This window comes from Psammomys obesus, unplaced genomic scaffold (genome assembly GCF_907164565.1).
Source record: "Psammomys obesus unplaced genomic scaffold, mPsaObe1.curated_primary_1811, whole genome shotgun sequence".
Taxonomy (NCBI): domain Eukaryota; kingdom Metazoa; phylum Chordata; class Mammalia; order Rodentia; family Muridae; genus Psammomys; species Psammomys obesus.
The window spans coordinates 10,775,810-10,792,632 of NW_026596131.1; the positions used below are offsets into that span (position 1 = coordinate 10,775,810).

The 16,823-nt window shown below is 48.8% G+C and overlaps 2 protein-coding genes and 3 non-coding genes across 6 annotated transcripts; 3 read left to right on the top strand and 2 right to left on the bottom strand.

Moving 5' to 3' along the window:
- Window positions 1-428: 428 nt before the first annotated feature.
- Mrpl58 (mitochondrial ribosomal protein L58) lies at window positions 429-7,059 on the top strand. Its single transcript, XM_055592644.1, is given in 7 exon segments — window positions 429-633; window positions 3,279-3,315; window positions 5,621-5,658; window positions 5,660-5,681; window positions 6,239-6,321; window positions 6,408-6,577; window positions 6,803-7,059. Coding segments are annotated over 7 exon segments (621 nt in total). The 5' UTR covers window positions 429-447; the 3' UTR covers window positions 6,888-7,059.
- A 2,218-nt stretch (window positions 7,060-9,277) lies between these two features.
- Window positions 9,278-9,350, top strand: Trnar-ccu (transfer RNA arginine (anticodon CCU)). Its single transcript has one exon. It is a non-coding gene; the product is annotated as a tRNA-Arg (tRNA).
- A 163-nt stretch (window positions 9,351-9,513) lies between these two features.
- Trnar-ccu (transfer RNA arginine (anticodon CCU)) lies at window positions 9,514-9,586 on the bottom strand. Its single transcript has one exon. It is a non-coding gene; the product is annotated as a tRNA-Arg (tRNA).
- A 289-nt stretch (window positions 9,587-9,875) lies between these two features.
- Window positions 9,876-9,948, top strand: Trnar-ucg (transfer RNA arginine (anticodon UCG)). Its single transcript has one exon. It is a non-coding gene; the product is annotated as a tRNA-Arg (tRNA).
- Window positions 9,949-11,726: 1,778 nt separating this feature from the next.
- Window positions 11,727-16,783, bottom strand: Atp5pd (ATP synthase peripheral stalk subunit d). 2 transcript variants are annotated; one of them, XM_055592171.1, is made up of 6 exons: window positions 16,698-16,783; window positions 14,959-15,089; window positions 14,404-14,500; window positions 13,227-13,298; window positions 12,043-12,105; window positions 11,727-11,910 (listed from the first exon to the last, which is right to left on the bottom strand). In XM_055592171.1, exons 2-6 carry the CDS (start codon window positions 15,078-15,080, stop codon window positions 11,779-11,781), a joined length of 486 nt encoding a protein of 161 aa, XP_055448146.1. In that variant the 5' UTR covers window positions 15,081-15,089; window positions 16,698-16,783; the 3' UTR covers window positions 11,727-11,778. The 2 variants fall into 2 exon arrangements, with proteins under 2 accessions (XP_055448146.1, XP_055448147.1); XM_055592172.1 differs by lacking the exon at window positions 16,698-16,783 and adding an exon at window positions 16,564-16,693.
- Between the last annotated feature and the right edge of the window lie 40 nt (window positions 16,784-16,823).

The window sequence follows — 16,823 nt, forward strand, 5'->3', positions numbered from 1 at the left end:
AAGCCAAGCAGGTAAGACCTTGCTGTGTTTGGTTAGGTTGCTGAGGAGTCCACGTGAGGAGAACGGACTCAGAAAGAGAAAAGAGTGTTTCCGAGGACGTGGGATCCAGTGTTTGCTTGTTCGTTTACGTATTTATTATTTTTACGGCAGGGGCTCACTATGTAACTAGGTTAGGCTTAGCTTTAGCCTTGAGTTCAGTGCTGGGTCTGCAGGTGGGCACCACCCAGCCTGAAAGATACAAGAGTCTTTTAAAGAAGAATCTCCCGTAGATGGTCTTCGCCTGCCAGTCAACCTCTGCCGGATGCCAGCTGGGTACCCACCACCACCATCATGACCGAGGTGGTCAGCCTGGAGCATGAGAAACCAGGCGGAACTCAAGTCGCGAGCGCAGCGTCGCTTGCGGACCGCGGAGAGAATGCACACCGGAAGCGGCCCTGAGAAGTGAATATGGCGGCTGCCTGTGGCCTCCGCTGGGGCCTGAGCCGAGCTGGAACCTTGTTGCTTCCGCCGTCCGCACGCTGTGCTCGCCGGACTCTGCACAGACAGGTAGATGGCACCGAGTTCCAGAGCATCTACAGCCTGGACAAGCTCTACCCTGAGTCCAAAGGCGTGGATACCGCCTGGAAGGTCCCGGTGAGCCGAGGAAGGAGGGAACGGAAGGGGCGGTTCCTCTCGCTGCTAGGTGACGCGAGGAAGCCGGGCTGCGTGGAATGTTTGGTTGCCCCGGGAGGAACTTGTCCTAGCAGCTGGGGGGCTGGGAATGTAAGGTGTGGTAGCCCTCGTGGCTCGAATAGTGCAGGTCTGGGAGAGAGCCCGCCACATACGCGTCTTTCAAGATCACCAGTTTTTCTACATTTGTTTCTCGGTCTTTCAGGCCTACAGTCTATAGAAAAATGTGCACTGTGTACCTTCAAAGTGAACAATAAAAGCAGGGGCCCGCAATTTGGACCTTACCGGGTCTTTTGCCCTTATTAACGTCAGGAACCTGAGACAAGGCTTGTTGGTTCCTTCAGGATCCGTATTTACCCTCCTGCATGTAGACAACACTGCATCAGGCCAGAGCAGGAGAAAGGGAACCTATTGAGCTGCACCTAGAGAATTGAAAGAGCATCAAGTATATTCATTCATTCATTCATTCATTCATTCATTCATTCACTCACTCACTCACTCACTCACACCACATTCAGCAGATTTCTCCTGAGAGCATGCTGTGTCACAGTGCTAATTTGGGGCAGAGAGTAGTAAAACAAATCTTACATCTGTGGAGCTTATCATATACTGGAGGGTGACAGACAAAAATAAATTAATAAACCCAAGTAACACTGATTATGATGCTTTAGAGAAAATAGACCCAGAAGAAGTGAAGCTAGAGACACAGTTGCAGGTTTATTGTTTTGACAAAGGAATTCATGTAACCTAGGCTAGCCTCAAACTTGCTACATAGCTAAGGGTGGCCGTGAGCTCCTGATCCTTCCACCTTCATCTCCTGTGTGTAAAGATTACTGGCATGTGTCACTGTACTGGCCTATATGTGTGTTGTAAGAAAGGCTCTTTAAAAGCCCTGGCTGATCTCCAATTTGCAGTGTTCCTCCTGGGTCTCTCTGCCCCTGAAATGCTGAGATCACAGGCATACACTACCAAACCCTGATTAGAGTTGCAGTTTTAAGTAGAGTGAGCTGGTAAAGCCTGGAAGAAGTGGGGCACAGTAGATCTTGCAGCAGAGGCAGGAAAATCAGAAGTTCAGGACCAGCCTGGATTATACGAGACCTCGTCACAGCAAAGACCTGGAAGAAGAAAACATGAGAATCCCAGGGAACTGAGGGGTCTGAAGCAGAGTGAACAGCAGGCATAACCACCTCAGGGCACTACTGTGCTGGACAGGTGTGCCTGAGCAGGGCAGTCTGATGAAGCGAAGCTGAAGAGGAGAGAGTGAATGGAGGCCTGGAATGGAATGATACAATGTAGCTTTACAAGCCTGAGAGTTACAGACAGTAGCCTGGAGAATGGTGAGTTAGGCTTCAATAATATAGACAAGAAAGAATAAGCAGGGTGGAAGCAATAGGAGTTTTGCAGATGGAAGATTCTAGGCATATTTTGAAGAAAGTCAATAGGACTCGCTACTAGATTTGATAGAATGAGAACAAGCTGAGTATATGAAAGTGTGGTTGAACAAAGAGGTTTACTTTGAGCCTGGAAGTTTGGAGTCACCAATATAGATGGCATTTTCATCAGCTTAGATGGATGAAATGTTTTAGGGAGAGAGAAGAAAGATTTCAGTGGCACATCAGAGTTTTAGCCATCACAGAGAGCTAGTAAGGGGATGTTAGAGAGAGGCATACAGAGGCAAGAGAAAAACCTGAGGGTGTCTTAGCAAAGAGGTGTGTAGTCTTCAGAAAGAGAGAAGTCAGCAGGATGAGGATTCCACCACCCCAATTCTGAAGATAAGAGGGATGAAGGAGGCATCGAAGGGGGTGCAGGTGAGGACACTTTGGTTTGGAGGCCAGAGCAACCTCTGGGGACAGTGTTTGCTGGATGATGAGGTTCCTGGGGATTTAGAGTTGGAGGGTATTGCTGCTGAATGAACAGCTTGCCCGAGGAGGAGGCCTGGTATGAGTAGCTCAGTCTGTCACGAGCCCTCCGGGCAGGTGAGCAAGGGTCTGTTCAAGGCAGACTGCCTCTGGTGGCAGCTTCCTGTGGCACCGGAAGGAGCAGGGTGGCCCACTAGGATTGTTGCACCAGGTTGCTGGAAGGTAGTGTTTAGTGTCCTTCCTGTGTGTTCTTTGTCTTGTCTCATCCACCCCGTCCCCGGGGACAGCGGAAAGCATGAGCTAGATCTTCTTAGAGGAGTGCTTCTGAGGTAGTGCCTGAGTGTGTGTGTGTGTGGGGGGGGCGGGGGGGTGGCGAGGTTGACAGCATTATTTTGCTGGAGGCCTGAAAAGAATAATCCATAACTTCTTTAAAACGTGTATTGCATTTATTTGTGTGTGGGGGGGGGGGGTCTGGGTGCACATCAGTGGACAACTCACAGGAGTTGGTTCTCCCCTTCTACCATGTGAGTCCCAGGGAACCTACAGGTGAACTCAGGTTGTTGGGCTCGACTTTTTGGAAGTGCTTTTGCCCACTGAGCCATCTCTTCAGCCCAAAATATAACATTTGACTTGTAACTTTATGTTACTATAATTATCATCATCATCATCATCATTGCTGTCTTGGGACAGTTAGGTGTAACCCGGCAGATGACTTCTCTCTCTGACAGTATGTATATTATCGTGTTACAGGAGCATGCAAAACAAACAGGCAGTGACATCCCTCTAGGTAAGTAATTTTATTGAAAAATCAGACATTTTAGGTTATGGGTCTGACTTAGTTGTTGGCATACTTTTTTAAAACCCTTATTTACATTTCTTTTATTTTTTCTCCCTACTCCACCCCAATTCCTTCCAACACCCCAACACCAGGTAGGAGAGAGAAAGGGTTAGTGGGAGAGGGGGCACAGTTCTCTTAGCTGCTTCCTGCTGGTTAGGGTCATTGGGTTCCTGGAAGCCAGTCCAGGCCTTGTTTCAGGAGATGTTCAACTTCTTGTATCATTGCAACAGGAGCTGAAGGGGGGCAAGAAGCAGCAGCCTTTCTTTTTCGAAGCCCTCACTCTCTGGGCTCTGGCATTTATTCTCTCTCCAGAGTCCTCAGATTTAAACCATCTGCAGCTGGCAAAGGGGCATGAGGCAAATAGTCTGCTGCTGTGGATGGTCTGAATCAGTCTCACATCCTACACCTGAGTCCAAAACAAGACCATGTTTATATCCACATTTCCCCCCTGTTTAGAAAAATGGCTTTTCTTTTAATATAAACAAAACTTGCTATTGCTTTCTTGAAAGGAGATAATCAAGGAACCAAACCCTTTTGGATCAGTAATTTCTTTTATAACCTGATGACTTTCAGCTTCTCTTGTCAGGAGTTCAAGGCCAGCCTTGGCTCCATAGCAAGTTCAAGACAGCTTGAGCTATGTGAGACCCTATCTCAGGACAAACAACCAACCAATCCTGTACCTGCCAGACATAGACAGGGCCTCATAGCTGTGGCCTAGAAAGAAGTATTGAGCTCCCCCAACACGCTGTTTTGGTTTTAGCTTGGCTTTTTTTGGTTGATTGATTGGTTTTTTGTTTGTTTTTTTTTTTAAGACATGTTCTCACTATGTAACCCAGGCTAGTTTGGAATTCATTATATAGCCCAGGCTATCTCAGAATTATAATAGTTCTCCTACCATCTTGCCCAGTATTGCTCTCTTTAAAATCAAAGGGTATATGGCTCTTACAGACTGTTAAAGGGAGGATAACCAAACATGTTGGCACTCCTTTGTTAGGGTGACACCAAAACAAAGACTACAATACAGTCATAGGACGCCCAGTAACCACAGAGCCAAGGTGGTACTGCATGGAGGCAGACCTGCAGCCTGCAGCTGGCTAAGGGGTGCCTGTGGAGACCAAGGGAGACCTCATCTCAGTGACTGGGGAAACAGGCATTCCGCTCAGTGAGCAGCAGTTGCCTTTCCTGGCTTCCTGCATTCTCTGAGGGATCATACAGCATTGTGTTTCAACAGACTCAGCTCAGCCAGCATGACCCACATGTGCTACATGCAAGGTTGTGAGGCTCTGTAGTGCAGCCATTCCCGTGCAGTACCAGGTACCTTGGTTATCTAGTTAGAACAAGGTTTAACTGGCTTTTGTAAAGGAGGGAGACCTGGGAGGTGGTCTCAAGACCGAGCACCACTTCCTGCCACCATGCTGCCACAGAACTTCAACACCCATGCAGCTGGTCTTATTGCGTTTCCAGCTCCTGTGTCTCCCCTACCCAAATGCTATTTAAGCCTTTGCACAATACAGAAATGTGAGGAAGGAGCCAGGCATTGGTGACGCACTCTGCAGGCAGATCTCTGAGTTGGAGTCCAGCCCGGTCTACAGAGTGAGTTCCAGGATAGCCAGGGCTACACAGAGAAACCCTGACTCTAAAACACAAACAAGCAATAAGGCTTTGACAAGAAGCCATGGGGCTTTGCCAGGATCATATATAGTTAGTGGCCACACTGCCTTTCTGGGTGAGAGCCCCCCACTAAAGGTTAAGTTCTCATCCATCTGGCAGATAATTTCAACCCAGACCATGAGCTTGGCCCTGAGAACACACAGCCAGAAACAACACTGTCTTGTGCCTGTCTGACTCACTGTGTACTTTGTGCTGGAGGTGTCAAGCTCCACATCCTCCTCCCTCAGCCACTGGTGCTAGCACCTCAAGGAGCTTGCCATCCCACTCATCTGGTCTTCTCCCCTTCAGCCTCTGGCCCAGCAGGATTTCAGGTCCACCATGCTTTGAATTGTGTGAGGCTGAGTCTGTCCCTTAGCCTAAGCCTCTGAAAGAGTCTTCACTTTAACACAAACCCAGAGCAGAAGGGTGTGGTAGAAGGTGCTAAACTTGGGAGTCCTTGGGACATCTGTGAATGCTGTCCAGGTGATCTGATCTGATCTGTATGGTGTGGGGAGGGGAGAGGTGTGGAATAGTCATGTTGACTAAATTAGCACTCTACAGACTTGGCTTGGGGGAATCCTCGTGTGTGTTCTTCACTTCACAGATCGGTTGAACATATCTTACTGTCGGAGCAGCGGCCCTGGGGGGGCAGAACGTTAACAAAGGTACAGGCCCCGGGTTGTTCCCTTTGCTTGAAGCCTCGGCTGGGAGATGGAAGAGGCGACTCTGCAGCTCTGCGTTCACATTCCTGTGGAATAAAGGGGTTTTTCTGCTCAGCTCACACACCTTCAGCTTATAATAATCCTTTCTATTCTTCTGAATGTGGCCGATTGTCTGCTTCTCAGCTGTGGGTTGCTAAGACTAGGATTGGCTTTTGAGGATAAACAAAGAGAACTCACAGCATGAGCCGGCAGCCTGCTTGTTTCCACAGAGAACAGGTTTCCTTTGCTCTCATGAGACCCAACCTCCCCCCAACCCCTTGCTGTTTTCAGAGTCCAGTAAAACAGTCATGAGAGTTATGAGAGGCCCTGGAAATTTGGATATCAGGAGTCCAGTTTTATACCAAAGAGCCTTGCAGGCTTGTTCCATGGCCAGATTCAACATAGGCTAAAATGTTCCTGGTTGGGTGGTTGGTTGCTCTTGGCTTCAGGACAGTTCCTGACCGCCTGGGCACGGTGGCTTCCTAAGAGTCTCAGGATCACTTCTTCCTTCCCATGCACAGTGAACTCTAAGGCTGAGGTGAGGTTTCACTTGGCCAGCGCAGACTGGATCGCCGAGCCTGTCCGCCAGAAGATTGCGCTCATGGTACCACCCCTTTCAGTCCCTGTGGATCCCTGGGGTGGGGATAGGCTTGTGGGCCTTGTGGTGTTCCTCATTTTCCTCCTTGGCAGCATAAAAATAAGATCAACAAGGCAGGGGAGCTGATTCTTACCTCTGAGATCAGCCGCTATCAGTTCCGGAATCTGGCAGAATGCCTGCAGAAAATTCGAGACATGATTGCCGAAGCCAGCCAGGAGCCCAAGGAGCCGTCCAAAGAGGACGCTCAGCTTCAGAGACTCAGGTACAAAAACACTCTGGCAGCAAGCGGGTTTATGGGGACCAGGGCAGGGAGGCCAGGAGCTTCCCTCAGGGGCGATAGGGAAGCTGCTGAGAGGAGCAAGGTGCTGACCCAGGCCAGGTGCACATCTGGCTCCTGCTGACTGGGCTGCTTCGCTCACGCCTCAGCTTCCAGCTTTGAAAAGCACTGATTGCACATCTGGGCCTCATTGCTGTCCTTTGTTTTCAGAATAGAAAAAATGAATCGGGAAAGACTACGACAGAAAAGAATAAACTCCTCCATAAAGACGAGCAGGAGGGTGGCCATGGACTGAAGTCACCCACACTGCTGGCAAAGACCGGGGTCCACGAAGCTCTGCAGAGAAGACCTTTCTTGATTAAGTGGAGCCTTGCCAGAACGTCCTTTGCAGAGAAGGCTTTGGGTCATCCAGGGCTACCCCTCCGTTGTGTGCCTCATGTACTACTAATAAACCTCTAAGAACAGGAGCCTGGCTCTTCAGTTGGAGCTTTGCAATAGAGCTCCCACCTTTCAGCCTAAACCCACCCCACAGTTGCACACATAGAGCAGCAGAGGATTGTGGGTCAGGCCACAAGGAGCACACAGCTAGGAGGGCTGAGACAGGTGAGCAGGCATTTGAGCTGGACCTTCAGAAAGACAAACTGAGCACAACTGGGCAGGAAGGAAGCTGAGTGGGAGGCCAGGGATGTGAAATGACAGATTGTGCAGGAAGCTTTTGAGGAGCTCCTGGGAGGAAGACATGTTAGAGCCTCAAAATCTCCTGAGCCTACACCTGCAGGCCAGAGGCTTAGGGGTTACTTGTGTAGTGGGTGAGCATTTGTGTGCCATATGCACGTGCAGAGGTTAGACAGCAAGTTGCAGTCACCTCTCTTCCACCATGAGGATGGGATGCAAGTCTCAGGCTTACGGGCAAATATCTTTCCTTGCCAAACGTTTCCCTAGCCCTCGTTTTATTTATTGTTATGGGGGGGGGGGGTCGTGCGTGAAGCATAGTACATGTCTGGTATCCAGAGGCAACTTGTGGGAGTCAGTTCTCTTCCACCATGTAGGTCCTAGGGTCCGGTCCGGTCAGGCCAGCCACAAGCACATAGCTGCTGAACCATCTCTCCCCTGCAGGTGGTTTTTATCTTGTCCTCTCATTTCTGGTTGGTTGGTTTGTGTTTTGTTTTGTTTTGCTTGAGACAGGGTCTTTCTGTGTAGCCCTGGCTGTCCTGGAACTAGCTCTGTAGACCAGGCTGGCCTTGAACTCAAAGAGATCCTCCTGCCTCTGCTTCCCTAGTGCTGGAGCTAAAGGTGTGCACCACCACTGCTGGGTTCCTCCCCCTTCACTTTTAAAAACAAAAATGAAAGCCAGAGAGGTGACTCGGTGGGTAGAAGACCTGGCTGCCAGGACTTCACGAGTTTGATCCCTGGTTCCCACACGGTGAAAGGAGAGGACTGACCGGTAAGAGCTGGCTTCTGACCTTCACAAGATCTGCGGAGCCTTCACATGTACACACAAATATAACTTCATATTTTTTAATAAAATAAGCTTTGCCCTGGTCAAATCCCCGTGACAAGCCAGAATTTGGATTCCATATTAGTTTGAAATTTGAGCACCATTAGTGTCAGGCAGAAGGCAATCATCTACAGGAAATAAAACCTGCTAGGCTGCAAGGTAATTCTTTATGGTTTGTACTTCTGCCATCATTTTATTCTGCTCCTGGGTTCTGGCATGCAAGAGAATCCATGCCTAAAATTTAATACCTCCAAGTTGATAATAGCTCTCACTTGCTTGGGTGGGGGTCATAACAATTCCATGATTAATCTTGTTACCAGTTCCCCGGGTCTGGACCCAGTGGCTCCTCTATCACTGTTTCCTACAATGGCCATGACTTCTGTTTCTTCCCAGTCTCCACATAGATCCAAATGCTTTCAAATTCCAGTATCATTTAGCTCCAAGCCTGTTGGGGTTTGTTCCCCTCTGCAGCACTTAGTGTAGTCAGCACTGAGAAACAGACCAGGGAACTGTGCAGACTAACCTTGGGAGTAATTATTCCACACGGATAAGTCATTCATTTAAAAAAAAAAAATGCTCCCTGTACTCAATTACATTATTAAAAACCGTGCATACCTATCCTTTCAAGCCCCCGCCTTTTCTCAGAACCTCAACGCCTACTGTGAAGCCATTGCTCAATCATCTTTCCCATACTGCTATGCGCCTTCATTCCCTAGGTTCTTTAAGTGCCTTTTAACATTTATTGCAGTATTAAGATCTCCCTCCGTGTCTATCTCCCTCCTTTTTCTCTCTTCCCGCCCCTTCTTTGACACCCTCCCTTTCTGGGCATTACGTATTTGCAAAGGACGAACAGAGTGTATAAATGTTTCTGTCGTGACTAGAACGATCGGGAAGAGTTTCAGTGCTTATGTTTCGACATTGTGAGTGAAAATTATTTCTCGTCCTTTCTGGAGTCACTGTCGGTTCTTTAGAGGTGTGCCCTGGGGGAGGGTGGAAAATTGGCGCCCCGGAAACTTCCGCTCGTTCCCCGACCCGGTGTGCAGCTGGAGCTCGGCGTTGGCTCAGCTCGGACATCTTGGTTGTCGTCCCCATTTCTCCCTAGGGCAACAACCGAGAGGTGCCCGTTAATGCGCGCATTCAGAGGCATAGTCCATCAGAACGGAAAAGGCGGCAGCCCCGCGCCGTGGGCCCCAGTGGCCTAATGGATAAGGCACTGGCCTCCTAAGCCAGGGATTGTGGGTTCGAGTCCCACCTGGGGTGGCCTGCTCTTACTTTTGGAGGCGAGAGTCGTGCGTTTACTTACCGCTGGGCCCTCAACAGCCCTTCAATGCCCTTCCCGTCCGCAGCATGTGCGTCCCCTAATCCTCAAGGATTTTGAAGCCCCGTTCATAGCGCTAAAAACAAAAACAGACCGCACCAACTCTACCCCAGGTGGGACTCGAACCCACAATCCCTGGCTTAGGAGGCCAGTGCCTTATCCATTAGGCCACTGGGGCGCGATAAGCTGCGTGGGGCACGTGGTCCGTGATAGCGCGGCGCGCTGACGTGGCCGGCCCTGCCCCGGAACGGTGACCTAGCGCCGCGGCTCCGGCCCGGACCCCGGACACGGAGGGCTCCCCGGCCCGGAGAGAAGCCGGGCGCACCGCCAGGCGTCGGGGAGCGCGGCGAGGCGGGCCGCGGCGGCGCCCGAGCGCAGACGCCACAGACCCACCCACCGCTCGGCTGCGGGCGCAGCTCCTGTCCTTCATCAAACAAGACGTTCTAGCGCAGCCCCGGCCCCAGTGAGACCGCGTGGCCTAATGGATAAGGCGTCTGACTTCGGATCAGAAGATTGAGGGTTCGAGTCCCTTCGTGGTCGAAACGTTTTCATCCCGATGGTTATCCTTTCAGTTGAATGTAAGAATCGACCCCCTCATTTTAAAAGGAAAAAGACGTTTCCATACACCCAGAACTGGTGATAAGCCCTTGGATTCGGCATTGGAAAACTTCCTGTTGTGACCTCTGTTTACCTTTTAGGAGTCGAATTATAGAGCACTGCGGCCAGAAAGTTCTAGAGTACTAACGTGTAAGGAAGGTACTTTTAAGCAAGGGTTTTGGTGTTCCGAGTCCCATCTGAAATTGGTTTCCTGTTGTTTGTTCTAGATTTACTTCTGTGATATCCATGGCCTTGCTAACTTCAGACTTGCTGTCCATTCACCTTAGCCTCCAGTGCTAGAATTGTAGGCATGTACCACCATGTCGCTTGCAGCCTAAAACGTGTGTATATGTGTTTGTATGTCTACATGTATCTATTTAACTCCTGAATGAGACAGTCCGCCAGGGAAGATGCGCAGCTGCACTCCATCCTCTCCTGCTGTTCCTGTGAGAGATAGCCTTCGGATGCCGCGCAGAGGCTGAGCACCCCGAGTAGCTCTCAGCCCTGGCACAGCGCACGGCTTGTGCTTCCACGGGAGCCCTCACCACCCTGAGTGAGGGAGGGGTGTGGGGTGGAGGCAAGGTTAGTGGAGCAGGCCGCAGGAACCCTGCTGCGACACAGGTGGGAGCGCCACCAGGCCTGGGGTCTGTTTTTAACTGAACAGTTGTTTCCTTCGTAGAGATACTAACATCAACGTCTGCACTTTTTTCTGCATGTTTCATTAGCAGATGATGTATTGGTTTATAGAGGGGGCTGGCCTTGAATTCACAGAAACCGAGTGTTCTCTGCCCCCGGCCGAAATTCCGGGTTAGAGTGCACCCTCACACCTGGCTGTTTTGTTGTGTCTGTTCTTGAAGTGCAGTAAGAATAGTTCCTAGACTCGTCTGAAGCAAGAACATTTAAGAATATGATAAAAAACCGGGGAAGGTGGTGCGAAACTGTAATCCCAGCGCTCAGGAGGCAGAGGCAGGCAAATCTCCATGAGTTCCAGAACAGCCTGGTCTAAGAACGAGTCCAGGACAGCCAAGGCTACACAGAGAAACCCCATCTCAAAAAAAAAAAAAAAAAAAATCTGACAAAGCAATCAATGTCTCCTAGGGTGGATCATCCCCAAACGCAGACAGAAGGTAGTAAATAGGTCCATCCGCTGGAGCTCATAGACTCTCACATGTAGTTATACCTTTAATGTCCAGACAACACAATACCAGAGTTGTCCCTAGGTCATGGGACTGGCACCCCACTGATGAGCTCTGGGTTCTTCACGCAGGCCCAACCCTACAGACTGGGGACACCAGACTGACCCTTGGTCATGCTCTCCCTCCAGGATTTAAGCTCCAGCAGGTGAGATGGGGTACTCACGGCAACTTGGCAGGCTACCTCACTAGTTCTCACGGCAATCCTGACACTTGTGAGGGCAGTAGAATCCCAAGACAGCTAATTCAACAACTGCGCCCTGGTCACAGGTCCTGACTTCAGGGCTGTCCCCTCTGACCACCGACTTTTCATCTTTCCATTTTGTATGTGTGATATAGGGGTCAGGACACACATCCAGAGGTCAGAAGACACCCTACAGAGAACGTCCCCTCCACAGTGTGGCCACTGGCTCTGCTGTTTCAGCAGCCCGCAGGCCACAGTGACTGGTATGTTACAGTTTGCCCTTAAGACAGCTGCTTCTGGTGGGACCATGTCACAAGTGTTACCTACTTAGAGACAACAGTGAGCACTGTGTAAATGTTTTATTTCAGTGTGGGACGGGCTCCCCCCTGGCCCACTTCACAAGTTCTCGATGGGCTGGTGGGGCCAGTAGGGGTACTTCTGCTTGTCTAGCTTGGTTTCTGGGAAGGCTTCATTCAGGTCATCAATGGTCATCTGGTCAAAGGGAATCATGTTCTTCATTTTCTCCAGCTACAAAGAGCAGAAATGTGTTAGCTGTAGGAAAGAGGCAAGGCCACCAAGATCCAAGACAAGAATCCAAGGACGATCACTGCCATGTGGGCAGAGATCATGTCACAGAAAGAGGCCGTGGCTTGTCCTCACCTGCTTCTCGTATTCCTGGATCCTGACCTGGGATTCAGACACGAACTCAGCACAGCTCTTCACCTTTAAGAGAAAGGGAAAGTCTTGATTAATGGAATGCAAATCTGCAACATATCTTGTACAACACTTTTCTAAATTATTTTTTAAGAATGTGACATATTGTTTTGTTTGTGAGAAGCTGAATTTTTCTGTTGCCTTCATTTTCATCTTATGGTTTGTCTTTTTTGATAATGGCCTTATGTTAAAAACCATAAACAAATATGAAAGAGAGAGAAAGGAGAAACTGTCCTGAAACCAGACTGTACCCTGCCCTGAGCATGAGGTGCACAGGCCTGCTCCTTTCCCACTGCCATCTACAGATGAGCTTGGCTGGCCTAGTCTTGAATGCTTTTGTAGGGGACAAACTACAGCTCACCCAACACCCACAAGCAGGAAAGTAGTTTAGCACTGATCCTGACTAGTCAAGATAAATCAGGTGGTTCCTAGGCCAGGTTCCAGTGTTGGCCTGAGGTATTTTCAAGCTAATTAGGTATCTGAGTGCTGAAGAGCTGTCTTTTCAAACTGATGTCCTGTTTTTAACAGATGTGTTGGGTGTAAAACAACACTGAAATACACATACAGGCTTCCGCTGTCTCCGCTGGCCACACTGTCAACATACTCAGGAACAGTGACGTATTCACCAGCTCACCCCCACCCTTCCCCAAGCAGCCTCTCAGGCAGTTTAGTCTGTCACTCAAGATTAACTGCAGTTCCTAGAGATTTATAAAGACAGTGCCTCGCTGTGCAGCTTTGGCCGGCCTCCAACTCAGAGATCTGCCTACCTCTGCCTACAAGTGCGAGACAGTAAGGGCTACACCGCCAGGCCTGCGCTGCTGTCTTCTTTTACTCAGTATTATCTTTACGTTCATTCATGCTGCTGCATTCATTAGCAACCCGTTCCTCATGATTCTTACAACACTTTAATCATCAACTGAATTGACTATCTACCCTTGCTACTAAGAAATATGATCGTCACTAAGAAAACTCCAGGATCTGACCAGAGTGATCTATTCCTAAAATGCAAACACAGGAGGATCACCATGAGTTTGAGAGAGAGAGGGAGAGTTACACAGTGAGACCTTACAAAAGAACAAACAAAAATCCAGAAGATTTTAGAGATTAAAAAAGAAGCACCCACTACTTACATCCTCCTTTTCCTCGTTGTTCACCAGGGCTGTGTATTTATCTTCGGGCACAGGAATAGTTAGGGCTTTATACTATAAACAAGGACAGAGATGTCACCTTTGTACCCAAGAGCCTAAAGGCCTGAAAGCCCCTACTCCTTACAGACCACATGGAAACCCTCTATCCCTTCAGTGTTTTCTGGTGTTGTGGTGGAAGAGCTGGAAGGCCTCCTCAGCCCATCACTAATCACCCAAAGGACCTTCCATATTTCTTTATCACAACAAGCATTAGTTTCCTCCTCTGAAAAGGGTTAGTACACTTGATAATAGCTACTTAGCATCTTGCAGTCTAAGAAATTCTTTTTCACACAAAACCTTCAAGGGCTGACTGACAAGAATCATATTTGCATTATAAAGGTAGAAATGGTTGTTTAGAAGATTATTTAGGGTTACAGCTGTGGCAATGTATGCTAAGTCACGCAGAGCAGGCTTTCTAGAAGAATCTTCAAATAAATAAGCAAATGAACTCTGGGTATTGAGACATATTATTGCACTTAATATGCAGGTATGGAAAGAAGACAGATCACTGATGGGGCTGATGAGATGGCTCAGCGCACTGACCGCTCTTCCAGAGGACCCAGGTTTAATTCCCAGCACCCATATGGCAGCTCAAAAGTCTACAACTCTAATTCCAGGGCATCTGATATCCTCAGCAAGCTTCTTTTGGCACCAGCTATGCAATGGTACACAGAAATATACGCAGGCAAAACACCACACACGTGAAATTAATTTTTTTAAATAAAGAAGGAGGAGACAGAAGGGCCGGGGGTTGAAAGAAGGAAAACATGTTAGTTTATAAAAAGGAGACAGGTAGGAGAGCTAGCTCTGGCAGCCTTTTAGCTCCTGAGAGCAAGGCTGCCCTGCACTCCTAAGTGCCTGGACCCTGATACTCTATAGGTGCTTAATAAACCTTTGGCCGGGGCTGGAGAGATGTCTCAGAGGTTATAGAGCACTGGCTACTCTTCCAGAGGTACTGAGTTCAATTCCCAGCAGATACATGGTCGTTCACAACCACCTATAATGAGATCTGATACCCTCAAATAAATAAAACTTAAATAAGTAAATAAATAAACCTCTGGCCATACCCCCTCCCTCTTCCCCAGCCCCTTATAAGAGTTTTAGCAGTATGAAGGCTCACCTTCTTTTCAAAATCATCCACCAAGCCAGCCTTGGCCACATTGGCCCTGTAATAAGCCCAGTCAATCGCTGGTGGTTTCTCAGGCAGATTAGCCAACCTGCTCAAATGGAAAAATAAAACTCAGGACTGAATCAACCAAGACACTGCTCACACAGCAATCTCCCTATGACTTATCACACTGGAATATCAGCACACTTTCCCCTGAAGGGCTACCACAAAAATCCCCAAAATGCTTTCATTTGCCAAACACAATTTCTTTACTCTGCCAGACTATTAGAAATCCCTCTGTAGGGCTGGAAAGATGGCTAAGTGGGGACAGTAACTTGCAGCTAAACCGAGGACCTGTGTTCTATACCTGGTAACTCCCGTGGTAAGAGGAAGAGAGCCAACTCCCACAAGTTCTCCATGTGTGCTCCAGGGCACACACAGTGGCAGATATGCGCTCATATGCACACTAAATAAATGCAACAAATGCCAAAACATTGTTTCTAGGTGCAGTGACAAGTATGGAGGTGGGGGTGCAGGACCAGGGGCTCCTTCTCACAACATGCTGACCTGGTGTGGAGGGTCTCATTCCAAGACTTTAGGGCATATCCAATCGTCTTTTGGTTTCCGGGTACAATCTCCCCAAAAGCTACCCAATCAATGGTTTTTAGAGCAAGTTTACGCCCAGCCATCTTGGGATCCTAGAAAACAAAACAGGTCAAGATTAAACAGTGCCTTTGGAGAGAACCCCTGAAGGAGAGCATCTCAGGGAAATCCAAGTCTTTAAGCAACAGGTCAGCATCATTTAAGCATTTGGTGGTATATGCAACAGATAAAGGAATTAGGACTTAGCCAGATAATGGGCCTAGGAATGTAGCTCAGTCGTTAGACTGCTTGCCAACCACGGACAAAGCCATGGGTTCCCTCTCCAGCACCACATAAGCTGAGGGGTAGGCAGGAGAATCAAAACAGAGTCATCCTTGGTTCCACAGTGAGTTCAAGACTACCCTAGAATACATGAGTGCCTGCCTCAATAAAGCTGTATAACACAAAGTATAAATATATCTTCTCCTCCTAGGCTGCCCTCCCTCTATTCCAACCCTTTATCTTTAGAAGCCCATGTCTACTTTTTGCTCCATATGTGTCTTTGCAAACACTGCTAAATGATGTCATAAACATCACAAAAGCTAAGTAAATAGCAACTGTGTTTTAGCCACTGGCTCTCTACCATACAGAAATCTGAGACAGAAAACATGACAAGGCTTCAAAATGAGCAAGTGTTCTCATCTGCAAATTGGGAAAAAGAGCTGTTAAAAAAAATACCAAGTGAAACTGTGAGCATCAATTTGCCCTACTGTAATACAGGCTTCAGGGGTCCTTAAGCCCTGTCATACACTCAAACCTTCATATTCATGTCATGTTGTCCACAACACACATGCCTTGCACTTTCAGAGGCATTTTTACACAAGTGAAAAGATAGTGAGATAAGAAAGTGACTGAAGTTGTCTTGAGACCAAAACACCACAAAATACAGAAAATAACTGCGACCAGAGTACCCTAACTGGAAACCGTCTGCACAAGCTCTGAGTGGATTGCAGGCATCGTGGACGATACCTTCCTAAGATCAAAGCTATCAAATGCCAGTCTCCTTCCTTCCTTCCTTCCTCCCCTCAGATCACCTTACGTCTCTAGGAGGAGAGAGGCTAAGGCGAACTAAAGATGCCAGAGAACGAGGTACACTTTGTTAAACACGAGGAGGAAGGCAGATGTCACAGACTTCTTGTTTTCTGGTTAATCTCTAGCGCTGGTGGTTTCTCAGCTTAACCAACCTGCTCACAGGGAAACAGGTCACGACCATAAGACCTGACCATAAGAATGACCAACAGTTACTTGATCAGCCTGTAGACCTCAGTGTTACCCACTAGGAATCCCAGAACCCTCCATAGGCAGGGGAGGACGTAGCCTTGCTGCCTGCTGGGTGTCCTATACCCTCTGAAAGGCTATCAACATGGCTATGTGATGTTTCCCCAACCCCTAAACTGCACTTCTGAGGTCGCCACACAGTGTGAGACATGGTTTGAGGCAACAGCTACGGTGACTGGCCAAGTCACGACCAAGTCATTGCCAGGCCCCAGCCTCGCACGGCGGGAAGGGTGAGCAGGGCAAAGCAATGACCTCGGGCGCTGGGCCAGCGGGGCAGCTCGAAGGCCGACGTCCTCCGCGGAGGTGGAACAGGCGACGGAGGGAGGTCTGGGATCTAATGCAGAAGAACCCGTGGGGATCGGACCCATACCTCGAAGCGCACTCACCTTCACCGACCCCGACGGACCGCTGTCACCGGCGGCAAGGAGCGGAAGTGTACTGACGGAAGTTCTCCCTTCGGCCAGTCCGAAAGCGCAATGGTTGGGACTTATTTTACACATCAGCCAATGATC

Excerpts from the sequence above, each read along its gene's own strand:
- Atp5pd (XM_055592171.1), bottom strand. The coding sequence starts at position 15,080 with ATGGCTGGGCGTAAACTTGCTCTAAAAACCATTGATTGGGTAGCTTTT. Across the intron at positions 14,501-14,958 it reads AATGAGACCCTCCACACCAG|GTTGGCTAATCTGCCTGAGA; the intron begins GTCAGCATGTTG and ends CCATTTGAGCAG. Across the intron at positions 11,911-12,042 it reads TCCAGGAATACGAGAAGCAG|CTGGAGAAAATGAAGAACAT; the intron begins GTGAGGACAAGC and ends TGCTCTTTGTAG.